The following is a 23,694-nucleotide window of genomic DNA, read 5'->3' as shown; positions in this document are numbered from 1 at the left end:
TCTTTAAATAATGCTTTGAAAATATGGGGGAGCAAAAAAACTTATGACACAAAAAATAAGCCACAGAAAAATTTAGACACGGATTTAAAAAAGAAACTAGAAACCAATTTCTTGGCTGTCAGAGATGTAAATGTGATGTTGTTTCTGTCTCTTTCTCCTGCAGTATAAATGACTGTATATGTTTACCACAGCACAAAGCATCAAACATTTAAGATGCAGCCAGTCAGACGGGACATAAAGTATCAGTAGAATGAGATGCGGCTGACATGCTCTCTGTAGCTCTACAAAACAAGATGCACAAGAGACCTTTGAGGGAGTTCAAACCAACTTTTCAAAGAGTCAAACCTTTAAAAGAGTAATTCATCCAAAAATGAACATTTTGGCTTCATTTACTCAATCTCATGCCATTTTAAACCCATTTGAATTTGTTTCTTCCGTGGAACACAAAAGGAGATATTTTGTGGAATGTTCAAGATGCTCTTTACCATAAAAAAAAAGTGAATGATGATTTAAACTGCCACGCTCTAAAAAGAACAAAGCATCATCGAAATGGCATTTAAGTAATTCATATGACTCATACGCTATATTTGAAGTCCTCAAAAGCTATACAGTATCAGTTTGTGAGGAACAGACTGAAATGTAAGTTATTTACTTCCCCTCTGCCATATCTCTTTGACTTTTTTGGCCTTTATTGAGCTTGACAGCCACTGGTGTCTGTCTTCACTGCATAGAAAAAAAGAAGCTTGAACATTCTGCAAAATGTTATAATTTGATTTCATGGAAATAATAAATAATTTAATATAAAATGAAACCCTTCTGAGGCTGAGAGAACAATATAACTCTGTAATTATATAATAATCTGATTCATGGATATTAAATATAATAATATGTCAACTTTTGTCCTTTAACCTGAGAGTGGGTATGCTCTAGGGGATGTGTTCATACTAACCATATTCATCCCTCAGGGTACGGCCGCCAGTAAAGTGCGCTACAGAGTGGACCAGGAGCTGTCTCCATACAGTGGCAGTATCTTTGATGTAGAGCCGAACACGGGGAGAGTTATCACCAAAGTCAACCTGAACGAGGAGCCTAATGCCATTTTCAAAGTGAGTCTGGGCCAAGAGGCCATCCTTCTGCTGTTATACATATGGAATTTACCCTTTACATGCATCTACTTTGAGTGGAATCTATATGAAAATTAATAAACCTACTATTAAGTGAGATTAAAGGAATATTCCGGGTTCAATACAAGTTAAGCTCAATCGACAGCATTTGTGGCATAATGTTGATTACCACAAAAATTAATTTTTTTTTTTTTTTTACATTTGGAATGCCCAATTCCCAATGTGTTCTAAGTCCTCATGGTGGTGTAGTGACTCGCCTCAATCCGGGTGGTGGAGGACAAATCTCAGTTGCCTCTGCATCTGAGACCGTCAGTCTGCGCATCTTATCATGTGGCTTGTTGAGCGTGTTCACGTGGCTTGTTGAGCGCGTTACCACGGAGACACAGTGCGTGTGGAGGCTTCATGCTATTCTCTGCGGCATCCACGTGCATCTCACTATGTGCCCCACTGAGAGCGAGAACCACATTATAGCGACCACGAGGAGGTTACCCCATGTGACTTTACCCTCCCTAGCAACTGGGCCATTTTGGCTGGAGTCACTCAGCACGCCCTGGATTTGAACTCGTGACTCCAGGGGTGGTAGTCAGCATCTTTACATGCTGAGCTACCCAGGCCCCCATCCCTCCTTTTCTTTAAAAAAGCAAAAATCGAGGTTACAGTGAGGCACTTACAATGGAAGTGAATGGGAGCCAATTTTTGGAGGGTTTAAAGGCAGAAATGTGAAACTTATAATTTTATTTGCACGACTGCAAAGATCATCGGGTAATGAAAGCTCCTACTTTGCCTTTGTGCTGGTTGAACTTCGTGTCCTGCGCCATGACTTTATTTGAAAAGATTTAAAAGGGTGAGTAATAGACTTAATGGACAAGTGAATAAAGCACTTTCATCAATTCCCCTTTTAAAACTTATGTATTATTTGAGCTGTAAAGTTGTTTAAATCTTAATTTGTACAGTCATTTTAGGCTTTTAGGGTTTGTTGACATTACATAGTCATGGCAACAAAGTTGTAAAATTTGCTATAACTTTACACAGAAAAGGTTAGTATGTGATTTTATTAAACTAAAATCATGTTAAAACATATTGTTTACATCTTGTGGCTAAACTTTTGAAACAGTGATAATTTTAACATCCAAAAATTGGCCTCCATTTACATCCATTTTAAGTGCTTCACTGTAACCCAGATTTGTGCTTTTTTTAAAGAAAAGGAGAGGCAAGTAAAAATGTATTTTTGTGGTAATCAATATCATGCCATAAATGCTGTTGATTGAGCTTAACTTGTATTGAACCCGGAATATTCCTTTAAATCAATTTACCTTGAAGTAAATGTAGGTATCTCTACTGATGTTTCACATGTTCATTTGGAAATGAGGGCTGACACATAGTTTAATTAACAGCATGCACAGTGTTACACCCCCCTCACATTTTTTACATTAAGCCATTGGTGTTTCAGTGCATTCAGTGCATACATCAGCCATTGGTGATACATTGGTGTTTCAGTGCATTTTTGAATAACTTAAGTTCCAGAAAAAAAAAAAAATAAAGAGTGTCATGTCATAGACACTTATTAATGATTTTTAGAATATTTTTATTCATTTATTCCTATCTCTATTTATAAATGCTTATCTCTTAAACTCTGCTTTTAGTTGGTGGTGATCGCCTATGATGATGGAGAACCAGTGAAGATGAATAGAACCACAGTGGAAATCACTGTTCTCCAGCCCTCCAGGATTCCCATCTTCACCCAGGAGGAGTACAGGTGGGCCCTGTTGTCTGTAGGGACAGAGAACAAGAATTTACTCATGTATGACATGTTCTCTTTGAGGTTTCCGAGGAAGAATTGGTTCAGTGCATATTTCCCGTAGGCTGATTCAGAATCTCTGCATGAGTAATGAGTCTTATCTATGAATATGTGACTAGAAGAGCTGGGAGGTTGAGTCTAGCTAGTCTAGAACTCTCAAACGCTATTGATTTGTAATGGCACGTCTGCAGCCCATCAACGTGTTTGATTGTGGAAACTGAAGATTCTGGTTTAACGTGTGAGGGGGTTTAGAGTTTCATGGTGCAGAAGGGTTTAGTTTGCAGTTTTTATTGAAATAAAGACACAATGTCATATTACATTACTGGCGCCATCAACAATTCAAATTTTCACATACATGTTAGTTTATAACAGTTGATCCGAATGTTTCTACCGTATAGACCTGTTTCATGTGACGTCACTGTATGACCACACACCACGTTTATGAGCAAAATTTCATATATCTTCAATGTGCTGAGCTGTGGGATGCGGCTAAATCCGGATACATTTTTGTTTCTATTTATAAATATTGAAAAAGAGATACTGCCAGAGCCAAAATTTTATAAAAATATATCTTTCAAGTGACATGGTTTCATTTCGCCAAAGTCAAGCAGCAATGAAGGGTGAGAGCAGGGATAAAACACTTTTTGGTTTTTGCTCATTTATTCAGATGTCTTAATTATCTGTGAACGTGTCATTTATATTTATAACATAATCAATTTGGAGGTGGAAAAAAAAAACCTGGAAGTGCACAAAGAACTGTGTTAAATTCATAGCAACCAGACTGTATTAGGTATGTCATAAATGCAACATTGAATTTTTTTTTTTTTGTACAAAGCATTATAATGTCAATAAATAGTATATTTTTAATGTGTATATACTAATGTTAGTCAATAAACAACACATCATGAGATTATAATTCATAGAATTTATTCACAGCACCAGACCACAATGTAAACATACACTTTAGTCATACACTAAAATGCCTCGGATGCTTCTGTGTATTCTTCATGAGTTAAAAGCAGCTCTTACATTCACACAGGCTGGAACATCACAGATGTTTTTGTAATGTTATGGCCAAATCAGACCATAAAACAACACAAAAACATTTGTGACTTCTAAATGAGAGATGTTTTCGATTATGTACTGGAAGGTGTATGTACTCGTCGGTCATACATCAGACTTGCAAGCATACAGAGATGATAAAATGTTTAAATGTCCGCGAAAGTGTTTTTCACGGGTGTTTTTCCATTCACCGCCATTGTTTCCTTCCGCTTATGGTCACAAATATAGCGGCTGCGAAGAAAAAGTGACGTGACTGAAACAGGTCAATAGACACTGTATAGAAATTACTTTTCCCTTTAATTAAGTGGATCATGCCAAGTTTATTAAAAACCGACTTGATTTTCCCTTTTTTTTATTTTATTGAAAATGTTCCTTGTTGAACTCATCCTAAATCTTTTAGAAAATCCTCCCCAAAGTTTTTGATACACCAAACTGGTAACACGTAACGTAGGAAAAAATTTTAACAGGAAGTGAGACTGTATCTTATATAGACTTTGGTGTAATGAATTAAACTTTGTGATTGTCATTCATATCATACCCTGAGTGTATCTGAGTGGTTTTGGATAGAAAAAAAAAATGTGTTTCCAGCTATGTAAATTTTTTTTTTGCAATATTTGTACTTGTAAGGACATCTTAAAATTGGAACTGGTATGTGACACACCTTTGAATTTTCACTTTGAGTTAAAATACCATTTTGTTTTAAATGGCACCATAACAAGCACTTGAAAAAATTATAAACTACACCTCTAATATTTTGTCTAATAATTAGCTTGCAAAAATAAACCTACCCTGTCAAATAAGTAAAAAGTGTGAAAGCTAGCCCTGGTCCCCCCTATTCATTAATATCTGACTTGTCATTATGGGATGCCTGCCTGGGACAGGAAGTTCCATTTCACTGTCTGTACATTTTCACCATTAGGTAAAAACAGCATATTCAAAATCTTGTCATTCTCTTACCTTTCATTCCTTCATTCCTGTCTCTCTCTCTCTCCCTCTCTCTCTCTCTCTCTCTCTCTCTCTCTCTCTCTCTCTCTCTCTCTCTCTCTTTCTCATTTGTGTTATGCTTTCATTCTTTATATAAAGTCACCGTGGAGAGAGAGAGTTTTGTTCTTCTGGTCAGAAAGAATGTATTAATGTTTTTGCTCTTTCTCACTCTTCAGAAAATAATAAAAAAATATTTCTGACTCTAAAAATACAGTATAATGGAAGGGATAGGCAAAAACAGATTTTCAGCCAGCATGTGCTGGAAGAATCTACCCTCCTGCAGGGAAATATGGAAAGATCTTTAAATTAATTATTCCTTTCTATAAGAAGATACAGTATGTATTATTTGCTTGATGGTGAAAAATATCCAGTGTTTTCAAAAAGTATTTATATCCTTTCATTTGAACTACACCAGTAGTTAAAATGAATATGTTCAAAAATGTTTTTGCCACTTAGCTGCCTACTGTCTACATTTTCCTCCTAACGGGGTGTTCAGAATTTACCCAAAAAGCCAAAGCAAGCGCTTTTATGGAGCCTGTGACATAGCTCCCTAGGGGCATCGCTTAAGCACCACCAGCCAATAAATTGCCATGATTGCACAAGAGCTTCAGACCACGTGACTCTCAGGGTGTGTCCCAATGCGATTACGCAGCATCTCGTTCCCACTTACGAAACCGGTGTTACTTTTCACGTAACCGAGACTTTCTTTTGCCTTGACACAGAGTCTTAAAAACAGTGTGCTCCATCGTGAGATGCTGGAAAAACTGTGAGACACGCGCACGCAAGAGTCTTGTGCATGTTTACGTAGAAAAACTATTTAAAAATGTCTGAAACCACCAAAAAGACAGAAATATACTCAACGCAAGGATGTGAACGCAGACACTTCTAGCATAAAGTTTGTTTCTGGGCACAGAATTTGGCCAAACAAAGTATCGTAGGAGGTAGCATTATTAAGTTGCCTAATTTTTGGAACAGCTTTTGTGTTCGGGGTGCATCTGTGATGCTTAAAAATTCTGCCTAGGTTTTGAAATAGAGCCATTTACGTAATTTAATTTCAGTTGGTGCACATTTTTGTACTCATTGTACTATCCTTAAAGATAATCTCTTATTAAGTATTCAGGTCCCTTATGCAGTATATTGTAGGAGTGCCTTTGGCATCAAAAACAGCATTGAGTCTTCTTGGTTGTTCTCCTACCAGACTGCCCACTGGGATTTGGCCATTTTTTTCTGTCCAAGTGAATGGGGAGTGTCGGTCATTATTTGTGCTCATTTTCAAGCTTTGTCTGGGCCATTCTAGTGCATTCAGAGATTTGTCCCAAAGCCACCTCAGCCATTATGTCGGTTGTTTGCTCCAGGTCAATGTGATACTGAAAAGTAAATCTTTTACCTTATTTGATCTTGTCTTCAGGGTGTGTTGGGTTCATTGGCATGGCCACAGTTATAATCTCTAAAGCCTAGAGACAGTTCCTTGGGCTCAGTGTCTTTGTTTTTGTTTTTTTTATTTCTGTCATTCACTGTTAATTATCACCATTGTCCAGATGAAGACCTAATAGGTCGAAACGTCACCTTTTTTCGAAATAAAGTTTGGAGCTTTAATTTCATTGTGCGAACTAGGGTTGCACGGTATACCGGTGCTACGGTGGTATTGCGATACAAAAGCTTTAAAACAAAATACTGCCGGTGCCATAGTATTTTTTAAGCGGTAGTGCCATCAATACGGTAGTACTTTAAGTTATGTTGTATGTGCGGTAGTAAATATTATTTTCACTAAAACCTTCATTAAAACAGACTTATGTCGGCAATAACATAAAAAATGTAAGTCTTTTCGAGTAGCGTCCCCTTCACGCAGTGCCCTTTAAGAGCACAAAATTCTGTTTAGAATGAGCCCCTTATATGATATTGTTTATTTTTCAATGTGTAGTTTTCCCATGCTTCAAACACACACGTCTGAATCCCAGCGTGTTAATTTGGCAGTCATCTTAATGGATAATATGGATAAATAACACTTTGGAGAGTGAGAAGCTTTTTTAAAAAAACACAATTCATGTAACGAGATTTTGAATTATTTTGGGTTTTGCCTGATGAGACCAGGAAAACCCATCTGCCGTGAATGTCGACAAAGATTTCAAGCCAAATGGGAAAACACTAGCAACCTTATTAAACACCTTCAGACAAGTCCCACTGCTTCTGCAGAATATTCACAGATTAGTGCCACTTCATTTAACCTAAATGCCTTATCTTAACATTTACAGATTTACCATTTCTCTGAAAAACCGAACATTGCACTCATTTATTTTTTTTCCAATTACAAATGCATGGTGGTGGTAACTTCGCACTTATGATTAGAACGATTTGATCACATCCCTGAGGCGTGCAATCAAACTGGTGTGTGTAATCTGCATTCGCACTGCTGTTTACCAGGAGAGAGGGGCGGAAGAGCTTGTGATAATAAAACAGCTGATCAAAACAGTCTTTTCAACGTTACAATATCTTTATATGTTACTAACATTCAAATAATAACAGAAATAATGGAACAAAAGTTTAAAGCCATTGCCGTTTTGATGCGCCAAAGGTTTTTATTATATAATTTTTTTACATCAAACTAAGAATATATTAGGTAACAATTAAGTCCATTTGAGCCTTCTCCCTGTTCGTCCATCAGCTGCTTTCACCACTTCCGTATCAACATGTGGGATGGCTGGTTTTCTAAGAACCACCTATGCTATGACAGTCTGTTTTTTTTTCCTGCACTTATACCCAGCTTGGGTTTTGATGTGCAAACCTCTTTTATATTTTTTCAGTTATCACCAATTCAGCCATGTTTTTACAGTATTTTTACATTACAGTATTTTATCTTTAGATTACAGTATTTAAAAGTTGACAGTGTGTAGCAACATTTCCACAGTGAAGTGTACAAGCTTCTCCTCCACGCTGTGTGAGATGATCTATCTGAAAAATTTTTTTTTTGATTTTCTGATTTTCTTGCGTGGCAGCAGTTTCCATAGCGATTATGAAAAAGTCTATTTTGGGCTTGTGAGATTGGCCATTCATCGTTAAGAATGATATATCACAGCTGGCTCCTAAAATGAACTAAACTGCTGTGCATGCTCAGACCAGTGTGCAAATTCTCATTACCATAGCAAGATATACAGCCTAGAGATTTACAACACACCATTTGTCTGTGTTTATTATTAATAAATAAATTGACAACTTAAATATGAATTTGAAACAGTTTATGGCAACAACTCATGAGTAAAATAAACCTATTTAAGTTAAATAAAGGCAGAACATGGGTCATGCATGACAGGCCAGCAAAACAAGCTGCACTGATAAATTTATATGGTTAAATTAACCTGAGTATATCAGGCTGTACCAATGAAAGTCATTTTTATGGATTAGATCAGGTAGCAATAGTTTTTTAAGTGTGTAAAATTTCTGGTGTTAAAATTCTTTAAAAACCCTCTCTGACCCGCACTGAAATAAGGAATTGTTCACCCAACAATCATAATTCTCTTATCAGTTAGTCACCTTTATGTCGTCTCAAACCCATAATACGTATTTCTTCTTCTGCAGAACTTAAACGAAGATATTTTGGTAACACTTTAAAATAAGATTCAATTTGTTAACATTAGTGAATGCATTAGTTATTATAAACTAACAATTAACAATATATTTTTACAGTATTTATTAACCTTAATTTTTCATGATAAGTCTTGACATCTGCAGTCTCCTTGACACGATCATGATCATTCCTCACGCTTGATGCATCTGAAGCACACTGGACCCCATTGACTTGCATTGCTTGGACAAAAACACTTCATACAACCATCAAAATATCTGTAACACTTTATAATAAGGTTCTGTTTGGAAACGTTAGTTAACAACATTAGTTAACATGAACTAACAATAAACAATCCTTTTACAGCAATTATTAATATTGGTTAAGGTTAATTTCAACAAACACTATTCCTGTTTTCAAATTAAAAGTTTTATACATTAAATTTAATTTATGCACTTAGAACTAACATTGAACAATTGCATTTTTAACAGCTAACATTAACCTGTTATATTTTGGTCTGTTCCTTACCCAAAACTGATCGTATTGCTTCAGAAGACATGGATTAATCAACTCGAGTTGTATGAATTACCTTTATGCTCTCTTGATGTCTTTTTTGGAGCCTGAAAGTGACCCCATTGACATTGTATGAAAAAAACTAAAAAAACAAACAAAACTCATATCTCCATTAAAAAAATATCATTGTGTTCCGCAGAAGAATGAAAGACATATGGGTTTGACTGCATAAGAGTGAGTTCATGATGAGAAAATTATTATATTTTGGTAAACTATTCCTTCAAGCTTTCAGTTTGGACTAATATGATCAGTCTTTAACACTCATACTTTTTAACACTCATTTCTAATATTTGTATCTTACTGTTATCATTTGTCAAATAGCAACTAGAATAATAGTATCTTCTTTCCTCTGTCACAATGTCAAATAAGCACAGATTTTAAAACAAGCTGTTTCTTTGGTTAGTCTAAATAAATGGTCTTTTTGGACTGTGGAGTTTTAAGTTCTGAATGCTATATGTTTTCATCAAACTGTTTTATTTAAAAAGTTTAGTAAATTTGAAACACTGTTTGCAACCTGTTTTACTTCTGACTTATTTCTGCATGATACAGGATAGTTAGTGAGAAAGAAATGTTGTATTGGACTTAATTTTTTTCTGGTGGAAATTATTTGGATCACGAAAAGTGGGCGTTACTTATCAAAATTGAGCCAGGTTTTTGGAGAGGGGTCGAAAAGCGGGTTTCGTGATGTCAACAGGAAAGGAAAGGAATTTCTTAGGTGGAGCAAGTTTTATTTTATTTTTTTATTTTTTTGGAATAGCATGCACAAATGAATCATTCTCAATACCATATAAACTCTCAAAGACCAGGAATCTGCATTAAAATAGCAAATCATTTTAGGATAGGTTATTCATGATTTGATCCTGTGTGACATTTTTGTATGCTCTTCAAAATGGAGGAATCGTAAGAATTTTGATTGTTGAGGAGATAATAAAGCTGTAGTCTGTCTGTTTCCCATGCGGGATTTGGGTTTTGCTGCTCATTCAGCTCTGATGTTATTCAGCGTGCAGTCCGTTCTGAGTGGGGTTGATGTTTAAAGAGCTGTGTGTTGACTGAAGCAGTGGGCCAGGGAGAGCACTTCACAGGAAGCTCTAATGGTATGAGCTATAGAGAGCATGCAGCATTCTCTGTAGACCTCATTAAGTTGCGGACTGCAGCGGAGAAACTCTGGAGAGCTGATTAAAGCACACTGGAGGAAAATAGGTTAAATGAAGACTTACAGTCTCTCACACACACATTTTATATTTTTTGAACAGTTAGGGAAAGGTACTACTGTGTGTTAATTCTAAAGACAATTTCATTTTTTTTTTGTTTTGTTGGTATTGCTGTATTGTTTGTAAAATTCACTCATTGGATTGTTTAATGCTAATAGACATTTTCTGCCCTGATTTTGGGGCAAAATCTGTGTATTTCTGCAGAATGGATTTAATTATGGGAAAACTTGTTTAACAGAGCTGTGAGTACTACACTCCATAGCTAAAAGCATAATTTGTCAAAATATTTATAAAGCAAACAACCAAGGGAATACTTAGAAATCAATGAATGATACTGAAGCATTATAAAAAATAAAAATAAAAAAAACCCGCTCAGAATGAAAACCTGCATTTTATTTTTTTATCACAGTCCTCTCAATACCATATAATACAGTGATCCTAATTAGGGTTTGAAATTAACTTTTTTGGCTCAGCGGCCACTGTGGCTAGTAGTGTTCCAAGGTCATTAGCCACTTAGCATTTTCACTAGCCAAAATCCCCCACCCCACAAAAACTGATAAAGGTAACTTGAGACTGTAACACTGTGCATTTGTTTGGACATTTTATTTGAACAAGAATGATATTATTTTAGCAGAACACAAGCCTAATGATTTAAGTCACCTTTAGAATATCTGTAGGCAAACATGGCCAGAAAACAGCACAGACAATCGTTCTTAAAGTAATCCATGCGACTCCGGTGGATAAATTAATGTCTTCTAAAGCAATTTGATACGATTGCTTTGGGTGAGAAACAGATCTATATTTAAATCCTTTTTACTATAATTGTTCATTTCCAGTCGCTCTCCAATGCACATCCATGGGGGAAATCAGTACCTGTGCCTCTTGCTTGACGTTAGCGCTCTGGCATTTTCAAATGAAAGCAAATCCAATGAACCTTGTGAACAGCATTCTCTTATAAGTACTTGGGAGTGGTCATTGTTCATTCAATTTGAAAGCTCATATTGGAAATCTTTGTTCTAAATTTCAGCAACGGTTGTATTTTTTAAGAAGGCTTAGGTTATTTGGCATGAATCAGAAGATTATGGTTCTATTTTATCAGGCAGTTCTGGGTAGTCTGTTAAATTATGGGATGCAAGCTTGGTATGGGAACCTTTCATTTCAGTCAAAATCACAGTTTCCTCATCTTGTAAAAACTGCTATAAAAATGATGGGAGTAAAGGAATCTGCATCCCTTCAATCCATATATGAGCAGTTGGTTTTTAGGAATGCACAAAGAATAGTGGCTGATTCAAGTCATGTTTCATCTACAATGTATCAGTTATTTCCATCGGGGAAGCATTATAGAGTCCCACTGTGTAAAAGCAACCGTTACAAAAAATATTTTGTACCAGTATCTATTAATATTCTAAATAGTAAGATATAGAGACTGGAGTACCTGTTTTTTAGTTTGTGTAAATTTTTAATATTACTTTTATGATTGTATTAATTGTCGCTGTTTAGTATTGTGTTGGTATTTGTTAAGTATCACTGTGGCTTTCGAGTCCAAGACAAATTTCTTTGCAAAAGGACAATAAAGTATAACTTAACTCTTGTAAACAAATTGAGTTGATTTGAGCACTGGAGCATGAACATGCCAATGCTCGTGCAGCATGTGAGAGGCTGTGTGAACTTGGCCCTCTCATTACCACGCACTGGAGAGCGACCGGAAGTTAACAAGTATATAGAAAAGGACTTCTGACCCAAAGCGATCGTATTGCATTGCTTTAGAAGACATACACTTTACCACTGGAGTCATATGGATTACTTTTACAAGACTGTTTCTGCTTTTTGGAGCTTTAGAGTGCTGATCACCATCCAATTGCATTGTATGGACCTAATCACATTTTTCTAAAAATCTTCATTTGTGTTCTGCTGAAGAAAGTCATACACATCTGGGATGGCATGAGGGTGAGTAAATGATGAGAGAATTTTAATTTTTGGGTAAACTGTCCCTTTAAATAAAATCTCTGAGGACAAGATCATATTCTCAAGGATTAATGATCTTTGTTTACCAACAAGTTACACACAATTGCGCGCACACACACACACACACACACACACACACACACACACACACACACACACACACACAGAAACACGTACCAGAGAAGTTGTTTTCTGTTGTCAAGTCTTATCATTGTCATCGTGTGCTTTGCCCAGGGCCACTGTCACACTGACACCTCTATAGTTTACAAGGCTGGTTGAAGCTCATGAAACCTGTCAAGAACATGTCACGGTCGTTTTATATTAGTCAATTATTTTTGGACCAGAAAACATTTAAAATGTGTTTACTTACTTTTGGTTACTTTATTTTAATTCTTGCATTTTGACATTGTTTTTATGACAGTTATCCATATCTTATTTACAAAATTTAAATGAAACCCTGTTTAAATTGCTACGTATTTATAGATCATAGGAGTATTTGTTTTACTGATTTTAATGCATGATTCAGGTGCATCCCATTTCTCTGGATCATATTTGAGATGTTTCTAGACTTTGATTGGAGTCCACCTGTGGCAAATTCAAGTGATTGGACATGATTTGGAAAGGCACACACCTGTCTATATAAGGTCTCACAGCTGAAAACGCATATCAGAGAAAAACCAAGACATGAGGTCAAAGGAACTGCCTGCAGAGCTCAGAGACAGGATTGTGTCACAGATCACAGATCTGGAGAAGGCTACAAAAAATGTCAGCTGCATTGAAGGTTTCCAAGAGCACAGTATCCTCCATAATTCTTAAATGGAAGAAGTTTGGAACAACCAGGACTTTTCCTAGAGCTGGCCACCTGGCCAAACTGAGCAATTGGGAGAGAAGGGCCTTGGTAAGAGAGGTAACCAGGAACGATGGTCATTCTGGTTGAGCTCCAGAGATTATGTGTGGAGATGGGAGAAACTTGCAGAAGGACAACCATCACTGCAACAGTCCACCAATCTGAGCTTTATGGAAGAGTGGCCAGACGGAAGCCTCTCCTCAGTGCAAGACACATGAAAGCCTGCTTAGAATTAGCAAAAAAGCACCTAAAGGACTCTCAGACTGTGAGAAACAAGATTCTCTGGTCTGATGAAATGAAGATTTAAATGTTTGGCCTCAATTCCAAGCGTCATGTCTGGAGGAAACCAGGTGATGCTTATCACCTGCACAATACCATCCCAACGGTGAAGCAAGGTGTTGGTAGCATCATGCTGTGGGGGTGTTTTTCAGTGGCACAGACTGGGGGACTGGTCAGGGTTGAAGGAAAGCTGAACACAGCAAAATACAGAGATATCCTTAATGAAAACCAGGTCCAAAGCACTCAGGACCTCAGACTGGGCCAAGGTTCACCTTCCAACAGGACAATGACCCTAAGCACACAACCAAGACAATGCAAGAGTGGCTTAGGGACAACTCTGTGAATGTCCTTGTGTGAACCAGCCAGAGCCCGGACTTGAACCCAATCGAACATCTCTGGAGAGACCTGAAAAAATAGCTGTCCACCGATGGTCCCCATCCAACTTGACAGAGTTTGAGAAGATCTACAGAAAAGAATGGCAGAAAATCCTCAAATCCAGGTGTGCAAAGCTTGTTGCATCATACCCAAACAGACTTGAGGCTGTAATCACTGCCAAAGGTGCTCCAACTAAGTACTGAGTTAAGGGTCTGAATACTTATGTCAATGTGATATTTTAGGTTTTCAAAGTTATCACTAATCTGGTTTTGCTTTATCATTATGGGGTATGTAGTGTAGATTTATGTGAAAATAATAATAATAATTTAAAATGTTTTAGCATAAGGCTGCAACATAACAAAATGTGAAAAAATGAAGGGGGTCTGAATACTTTTTAAATGCACTGTATATCAGTGGTTCCATGCAAAAAAGAAAGTCACAGTGGTTTGTAACAACATGAGGGTGAATAAATGATGACTGAATTTCCATTTTTGTGTGAACTATTTCTTTAATTGGCATGTAAATATTGTGTAAAATAAAATAAGTAAATAACTTAATGGTAATAAAATAGGTTTATTTTTCTTTATACAAAATGTTTGGGGTGAAATGTGATCGGGATGTATTTTTGCAACATTCAGCCTTCTGAATTAGTCATGTGTGAGTTATTTGTTGTTGTTATTTGCATGTTTATGTGTGTGAGAGAGGAAAGGAGAGAGAACAAACAACAATAAAGTCTGTATCTGTTCCACCCCCCTCTCTCTCTCTCTATATACAAACATACATTTAAATTTTACCTTGTCCATTATATTTTCCTTTTGGTGTGCACCCGAGTTCGAATGATGTCAATGTTTGGTTTGTTTGGGTGATGTAAACTGTGTTTTCCAAACTTGGGTGCGCACCCGGGAACTGCAAATGAGTGGAAGTCTGGTGTGGTAAGCTGCTAAAATGAACGCAAACGTACCAAATTGCGGATGTGAACCACTGTTTATGGCATATAATTTGCAACGCATCCGCAGGCACGTGGCAGACAAAAGCTAATATTCTTCACATCATTGCACATTCAATGCATCCATGGCAGACAAAAATAATTGTCTTTTTGTGCATGTAAAGTTTTGGTGGTAAATCCAAAGGGATGAATATTTCAATAACATATTGAAGCTGATGTCTTCTTGAGTTGTTGCCTGGTTACAGTGGTAAACAGCTGCCGCTTGTGCTCACGTTAATGACGTAATTGGACCACGGTTCGGACCCAAAAAATATGATGTGAACAGAGACCAGCGGGGGCAGGGGGAGGGGGGAGGAAACTCGGGTTTGGTCCAAGCAATCAAACCAAGTGTGAAAGAACCCTTAATTTAGGGATATTGTGCTGTCTAAACCAGAATAAAGCCTGATAGGGTGATCAGGATCCTGATGCAAAGCAGATAACTATACATCATCCTGCTTATTACACAGCTACTCACCAAATAATAAAATAAATGGATATGAAATATGGATTTGAGTTGAAAATATTTTATTATGTGAGAAGAAAGAGGCAGCATAGTGAAACGAAAAGCATGAAACTAGCACAGCTTTGTATACAATGTGTTGGGACAACAATCAATTGGTCAGATTAGTGGTCATTAGACAAAAAAAAAAAAAAAGACTTCAGAATGCAGCGATTGACCAATCAAAATCAAATATTCCAGAGAGATGTGTGATAAAACATTATAATATGCAGTTCACTTAATGAATTACTTCTCGTACCATACAAACAATACAGAAGTTAATGTCTAAAGACTAAATTAACATTCCTAAAGTTAGGTCAGACTATATTTTATTGTTTTAATCCACAGTCATTAAAACACTGATATGTTGTGTAAGCATTCTAGCAAATGAACATTTTGTAAAGAGATGCCTCTAATGGCTCACAGAAGAGACTATTAGAGAGATTTAAACTGACCTTGAGTCTCATATAAAGCTGACTTTTCAGAATTAAAGAGTTGTTTTGTCATCTGAATCATTGTCAGGTTAGAAACAAATGCTACACTAAATCACTGTCACACTGATATCTTTTTCAAGAGTATTATGTAAGGTGGTGGTTGCATAAATCATTCATATACTGTACATACTTCCGTGTAGCTCAATAGACCCTACCGACAATTTATGTAAGAGTTTTACATAGACCAAAAAAAGGGCTTGCAGTGTCAAACTGAAGAATGTACTTTAACTGTATTTATTTAGAAGTGAGTCATAGACTACTTAAGCATGTTCCTTTAATTCACTGTTAATAAGCTTTGAGATTCAGCTCTCAGAAACCGATAGTTAAGGAAGAGATCTTCACCCTGATGCTTGTGAACATTTTGACCATCAAATCACTTTTATTGTCACACAACCATATACACTAGACCATTGGATTCTACATAGTAAAACGGCATCCAGGAGACCTGATGGAAGGGGAGCAAGGCGAGGGACACTGGAGAAGGCAATAAGCTCATATACCATGGCGTTAGGTCAAGTCAAAATGGAGTTGGCGTGGTCATCAGCCAGCGGTTACGAGAGAGCATCGTCGAAGTCAACAACATCTTTGATCGCCTCATCTTGGTCAAGATTGTATCCGGTCCGACCACCATCAGAGTTGTCTCATGCTACGCCCCTCAAGTGGGTTGCCTTGATGAGGAGAAGGACGCATTTTGGGAGAGCCTCGACACGCACCTCCAGACGGTCGCCCCGGATGAGCACATCCTGGTCGGAGAGGACCTTAATGGCCATGTTGGCGAAGGCCGCCACGGCTATGAACAAGTTCACGGAGGCCAGGGACTAGGCACACGAGGGAAGTCGCATTCTTGACTGTGCCAAAGCCCATGATCTCGTTGTCGCCAACACCTTCTTCAGAAAGAGGCTGAGCCACCTGGCCACCTATATCAGTGGCAGTCGTACAACTCAGATCGACTATTGGATGACCTGTCATTGTGACCTGAAGCTGGCAATGGATGTCAAGGTGATCCCATCAGATAACATCAGCCCTCAACACTGGCCACTCGTCCTCAACCTCCAACTCAACCTACAGCGGCAATCCTGAATGAGAACCACTGGCCCCAAGAACGTCAAGTAGTGGAAACTACCCAAACACAAGCAACAACTCTCGGCGGCCTTTCGATCATTCGATATTAACCTTGATCAGCAAATCGAAGGGCTCTGGGGCGATATCACCTCCCACATCCATGACGCTGCTTCGGGCATTCTCGGATTGACAAAGCCAGGGTGGCGATTCATGGACAAACAAGTCTGGTGGTGGGGTGAAGAGGTCCGGATGGAAATCAAGGCCAAGATGATGGCATACAAGAAATGGCATCGCACACGCCTAGACGCCGACCTCCAACATTACCGGACACTTAAGTCGGCTGCGAGACGGGCTGTGGCCAAGGTGAAGGCTAAGTACTACAATGATTTGTATGAGTGACTAGGCACACCCGAAGGGGAGAAGATGATCTATCGCATCGCTAACTCACGTCACCAATTGACCCAAGCCATCAGCCAAGTGATGCACATCAAGAACGCAGATGGGCAAGTCCTGCGGGACCCTCCTGCCATACTCGCCCATTGGAGCGAATACTTCACCGCCATCTCAAATGAAGATGTGGAGTGGTGGTGGCGTAGTGGACTAAAGCACTGAACTAGTAAGCAAAAGGTTGTTGGTTCAATACCCACAGCCACCATCATTGTGTCCTTGGCGGTGAAGTATTCACTCCAATGGGTGAGTATGGCAGGAGGGTCCCGCAGGACTTGTAACTCCAGGTTGCTCCAGGGGAATTGTCCCTGTAATAAGGGCACTGTAATCGCTTTGGATAAAAGCGTCTGCCAAATGCATAAATGTAAAAATATAAATGAAGAGTTTCCGCACCCACCAATTCCCAGCTCCGATCCGATCCCTGGACCTGTACCTCCAGTCACCGCCTCTGAAGTCATGAAAGCTTTGAAGAGAATGGAGAATGGCAAAGCCACTGGCCCGGATGACATTCCAGCTGAAGTCTGGAAGCTGATGGGACATCACGGAGCCGAGATCCTTGCCGCTCTGTTCAACAAGATCATAGCCGAGGGCAAGGTACCACAGGCCTGGATGACCAGCACCACAGTGTCGATCTGGAAGGGAAAGGGCGATGTCTCTGAGTGCAAGAACTACCACCGATCAACCTCCTGTGCCACTCCATGAAGATTTTCGAACGCATCCTGGACAGCTGCCTCCGCAGCATTATTAACATCAGCCTTAACCAATGTGGCTTCATGAAGGGGTGCGGAACTATGGATGGCATCCATGCTGCGCATCTGCTGATGGAAAAGCACCGGGAGAAGAACATGCCCGTCCACATGACCTTTCTGGACCTGGAGAAGGCGTTCAATCGCATACCCCATGAGCTCATCTGGGCCTCACTCCGATCCCACCACGTCCCTGAGGCCTATGTCAACTGGACGCAGCTTCTCTATCGAGGCTTCCGTCCGCTGTCCAGCCGGGATATCACCACCGTTCACCATCAATATCGGAGTCCATTAAGGGTCTGCCCTTTCGCCACTGCTTTTCATCACATGTATGGATACGGCGATGGCGGATCTGCAGGTGCCATACCCTTGGTCCCTACTCTATGCTGATGATGTATTTCTCACTGACAGGGAACGGCAAGACCTCCAAGACCAAACACAGCACTGGAAAGATTGTCTGGATGTGAATGGCCTGTGACTCAACCTTGACAAGACAGAATACATGGAGTGTGGCCCTCAGACTGATGATACCATCAGGATCAACGGCAGAGACCTGAAGAAGGCCACCCAATTCAAGTACCTCGGTTCCACCCTCTCGGCTGATGGTGACAGTCTTCCAGATGCAGGATCAAGAGTCAACGCTGCCTGGCTGAAGTGGCGCCAGGTAACTGCCGTACTCTGCGATCGACGCATGCCAAACCACCTCAAGGCGAAGGTCTACAAGACAGTCATCCGCCCAGTTGCCCTGTATGGCGCAGAGTGCTGGCCCGCAACCACCAGGCATGAACAGGCCCTTCACGTAATGGAGATGCACATGCTCAGGTGGACATTAGGACTGACCTGATGGGACCAGGTGATGAATGTGGACGTCAGGAAAATTATTGGTGTGACACCAATCATGGACAAGATGAGGGAAGCATGCCTCCGATGGTATACGGCCACGTAGTCCGCAGTGAAGAGGAGTCGGTGGCGAGGAGAGCACTGCGCCTCAACATTGAGGGAAAACGACCACGCAGACGGCCAAAGAAACAGTGGATGGACCAGATTAAGGAAGATATCAGGCACGTCAACGCCACCCCCGATGATGCCCTTGATCGGAAGAAATGGAGAGCAACTTGCCGAAAAGCGGACCCTGTACCTACGCGGGACAAACGCTAGGAAAGAAGAAGTGTTTAGCTTTTTCCGATGTAAAAGATCCCTATATGTAGGCCTGTTGCAATTATTAAATAACAGTCTGATCGCAGTTATTTGATCTATCCGCAGTTATTTGAGACAACCGCGATTGTTGGGCATTCAAATTCCAATCACATTAAAATATATTTTAAGCTAGTATACGGTAGAAATGCCACGAATGCATTTGTGTGCCATTCAGTTGAACTCCGAGTCCGCATTGTGACTCTGGCTATTTCTGGCCTTTGTAATTCCCATTATTATCAGCATGAAGCTGAGCATCGCTGAGATTTTTTAATGCAACCTTGTTTTTTTGCTGACAGTGATGCAGTTGACTGCAGCAAGGCTCTATTGTCTCACTGAGACAGAGAAGAGCACTTCACCCCATGTATGGCTACGAAAGGCCAGGCAGTCAGCGGCTCTTTGTCATGCTCTGACTGCAATGGCTGTATTTTGACTGCTGTACAGTAGAGACAGGTGTGTCATGTCCACCCACTTCTGACAGCGAGTATGTGGTCCTCCACTGATCGGAAAAAGCACAGAAACTTTCTCAACATCTGTGAGAGGAGTACAAGAACTTTGAAAGTTATTTTAGATAGATTTTCTTTTTTCTTTCTTTCTTTCTTTCTTTCTGTCTGACATTGTGGTCTTGAACTACTCACTTTACGTTATTTTTCTTATTACACAGCTACTCACCAAATAAATAATTAAATGGACTTTAAATAATTAACTGAGTTGAAATTACATTATTATGTGTGAAGAAAGAGACAGCAGAGTCTCCAGAAACAGCTGAATTCCACCTATGGTTTGCATCTGAGTTTATATAATGAAAATGACCGTCTGACTGCTCATTACCCGTTCATTATTACATGACTACTTGCCAAATAAACTAATGGACATTAAATATTGAATTGATTTAAAAAGTATTTTAGTAGCGTACTTGTAGAGATTGTAGAGTAATAAGGTCTGTAGGAAAGATGACTCGCAATACCCAGATGACTGGTGAAATATCACTTTATCCCCCGGATGCTGGGTCATTATTCAGAAAAATCAAAACATTGGATGATGCGATTGACCAGTCAGAATCAAGTAAAGAGAGCAGTGTAATAAACCAGAATAATAGACAGAAAATTATTTCAAATCAACTGTTGTACAAAAACACACTGAAAAAGAGCTTGGAATGTGTGTAGATTTTGTGAACAAATTTTGTCCGTCCATAAGTCATAAGTACTGATTATTTCACAGACATAACTTGTGGAATATACAGTTTTGCTTATGGATATATAGTTTACTTGCTACTTAAGTACCTCAAACACATTTATGAGTGTATTTCAAAGATTTGATGCCACAAGCCTGGCAAACGTTGGAAAATCCATTGATTAATTCTTCCTCAAATTTTTTTCAGTGCGTCATCACTCTCTTCCATAACCAAACTGTGTATGAACATACAGTAACCATATTTACCACTCCAAACAGGACTGACAGCTCTGTTCCTCTGCTGTGTGAAAGTAGCCTAAGAGATCTCCTCTGGTTATGCACTATAAAGCTTTAGAAATTGAGTTTTCCTAAGACAAGTGATTAATCTACTTTAAATGCAGTAATTAAACTCTCTTCGCTTCTTGAGAATCTGCACTTGAGTTCCATAAGCACTTTCTGTAGGTCTTTTATGGGGGTGGAGGGCCAGTTGAACTGCTCTAATGTATTTGTAATACTCAACAGGAAACTGACATTTATGTTCTAGTGATCTTGCTGGACACAACAGCTCTACTGCCCTTACCCGTGTGTAGTCTAAATACTGAATTAAGCTGGTTTAATTCTACTGTGTTGTGCAGGTTTAGTCCAGTGAGTGAGAATGCTCCTATTGGAACACCTGTGGGACTGATTCTGGCTGCAGCCGTCAACACCACTGTCTTTTACTCCATAGTGGATGGAAATCAGGGAGGTGAGTTTTTACAACACATTGGGGGGAATTGAATGAACTGGACACACAGACAGTGTTGTTTATTTGCACTGGTTGTCTTTACAGCTTTAACACCAAATTCACTAAAGGAATTGCATCAATTATACAGGTCATGGTGCAAACACAGCCATAAAATTAGAGCAGATCACAATTTGAATGCGGTAAGGAAACCTGGAAAGAGCTGCACATTAGCAATCCCATTTATCTCAATGGCAGTTGCTTGGCTGGTGAACTTTGACATCTTGACTCCCTTGGTTGGCACAAATGTGTAGTGAATTGTTCTGTGATCTGTATGTGTTTGTAGGTGAATTCACAGTCAATAACCGCACTGGGATTATCTACACAAATAAAACACTGGACTACGAAAAGGTGACCAGTTACGTGCTCCGGGTTCAGGCCGACTCCCTCGCCATCATCCTCGCCAACCTACGCGTTCCCTCCAAAAGTAAGAACAATGCCAAAGCAGCTTTCATATGTCTATTGGGATTTATTGGGGAAGATCAATCAGCGGATGTCTTCAGGACATTCATGATTTACAATCTACATAAGTCTGCTCTTTTTGTAGATATTTATTAGATTAGTTTAGTCGCACACAATAATCAGAATATGATGTTTTCAAGATAATGCACTCTTTAAAAAATTACTTTGGAGATGTTTACAAGTGCTCACTGGTAATTGTGGTAATACTACTTAAACCCACTGCCTCTCTCGTAGGTCATTGCCTCAATATATCTCATGTACCTTCTGGTCAGCACACAGTCAGTTAAGATCAGAATGTGAGTTTACAGGAGGGGTCAGTACTAATGTACTCATACACTTTATTGAGGTTGAGGAGAGTGAGTGACATAACCCTCTTCCTGTCAGAGGTTTGGTCTTCCTGCTGTCAGTGTATGTACTTCATTAAAACTTAATCAATGTGTGTTGAAGGATCAGTGCTGAACACCATGTAGTTGATCAAATTTTGTCTTTAATCATTCATCTATGTGTAATAACTTGCTCCCACCTCTGAAATGACTTACCTTGTTTGCTAGGTATCGCAGCCTTGTAAATAGTTAACACAGCAATTTAATGCTCGTTAACGATCATGTAATACATTTTACAGCAGTAATTAAAAATAGCAGCAGATTAGTAAAATAATCATTTCCACTGGTATACGTTGAAATGCTCTCGAGGTAAAAAAAAAACTGTCTCCAGAACAGTCAAAAAGCATCATCACATGTAGGGCTGGGAAGAAAAAAATATTACGGTTTTAGTAAGAACATAAAAAGTTCCATAAAAAAAAAAAAAAACAATAATCAGAAAAAAGAAATACTGGAAACTAATGATTTTCATAACTTTTGGTTAACGATATATTGAACATCTTTCTTTTTCTGCTGATGTAAACAGAATATCTTAATACTTTACTAAAAAAAACTAGAAGTGTATTCCAGTCGACTGTTAGGGTCCTCTAAAGTGGACTTCACATGGTATTCAGCCATCTTAAGTGAGATTCCAATCCAAAGGGAGCATACATGTTCAGTTGGAAGGGCACTCCAAACGGCATAGGGAATGAGTTGACATCAATACATCACTTCACAGGAAGTGTAGAGGGAATTTTACCCACCAGTCATTGCGAACCACCAGAGTACTGACGTAGTTTGGCTAAATAAATGCTTAAATAAAATAAACAAATGGGGTTTGAGACACTGGCGTGTTAATGAAGCTTAATTTATCTCAGATAAGCTTTCTATGCGGTTTTACGCTTGTGCAAAATGCACGAGATGCAACTGTTACATTCATTATCATAGCAATTGGTCATATAACAGTTAAGACAACACACATTTTATAAAGTTTTTTTATATTAAACAGCAACAGCCATTTAACTTACAGGTTACACGTCTGGAGAAAGATGTTAATTTTAATATATAACAATACATTTTTATGAGAATGCACATGGATATATTATATAAATTTATATACACACATCAAGCACTTTATTAGGAACACTATGGTCCAATAATGTGCCCAATGCGGTCTTCTGCTGTTGAAGCCCATCCGCCAAAAGGTTCAACATGTGCATTCTAAGATGCTATTCTGCTCAGTACAATTGTACAGAGTGGTTATCTGAGTTACTGCATAAATATATATTTCCGTCCAAAGAACTGCTGCTCACTGGATGTTTTTTGGCACCATTCTGAGTAAATTTTAGAGACTGTTGTATGTGAAAATCCCAGGAGATCAGCAGTTACAGAAATAGTCAATCTTGTGGCAGCAGTGCAGTACATAAAATCATGCAGCTACGGGTCAGGAGCTTCAGATAATGTTCACATAAACCATCAGAATGGGGGAAAAAATTTGATCTCAGTGATTTGGAGCATGGCATGATTGTTGGTGCCAGATAGGCTGGTTTGAGTATTTCTGTAACTGCTGATCTCTGGGATTTTCACACAACAGTCTCTAGAATTTACTCAGAATGGTGCCAAAAACAAAAAACATCCAGTGAGCAGCAGTTCTGTGGATGGAAATGCCTTGTTGATGAGAGAGGTCAACAGAGAATGGCCAGAATGGTTCGAAT

General features: G+C 38.9%; 1 protein-coding gene across 1 annotated transcript in view; it reads left to right on the top strand.

The window, feature by feature from the left end:
• The window catches only part of LOC127414423 (protocadherin-15-like), a 254,255-nt gene that overhangs the window by 185,249 nt on the left and 45,312 nt on the right, over positions 1-23,694 (top strand). Inside the window, exons 23-26 of the mRNA XM_051652444.1 lie at positions 966-1,106; positions 2,768-2,880; positions 21,013-21,122; positions 21,445-21,585. Coding sequence (XP_051508404.1) covers positions 966-1,106; positions 2,768-2,880; positions 21,013-21,122; positions 21,445-21,585 — 505 coding nt within the window. The remainder of the gene's footprint in view (positions 1-965; positions 1,107-2,767; positions 2,881-21,012; positions 21,123-21,444; positions 21,586-23,694) is intronic.

Source organism: Myxocyprinus asiaticus, chromosome 23 (genome assembly GCF_019703515.2).
Source record: "Myxocyprinus asiaticus isolate MX2 ecotype Aquarium Trade chromosome 23, UBuf_Myxa_2, whole genome shotgun sequence".
Classification (NCBI taxonomy): Eukaryota; Metazoa; Chordata; class Actinopteri; order Cypriniformes; family Catostomidae; genus Myxocyprinus; species Myxocyprinus asiaticus.
Note: the sequence above shows the minus strand (reverse complement) of the source record. Positions and strands in the feature narration are given on the sequence as shown.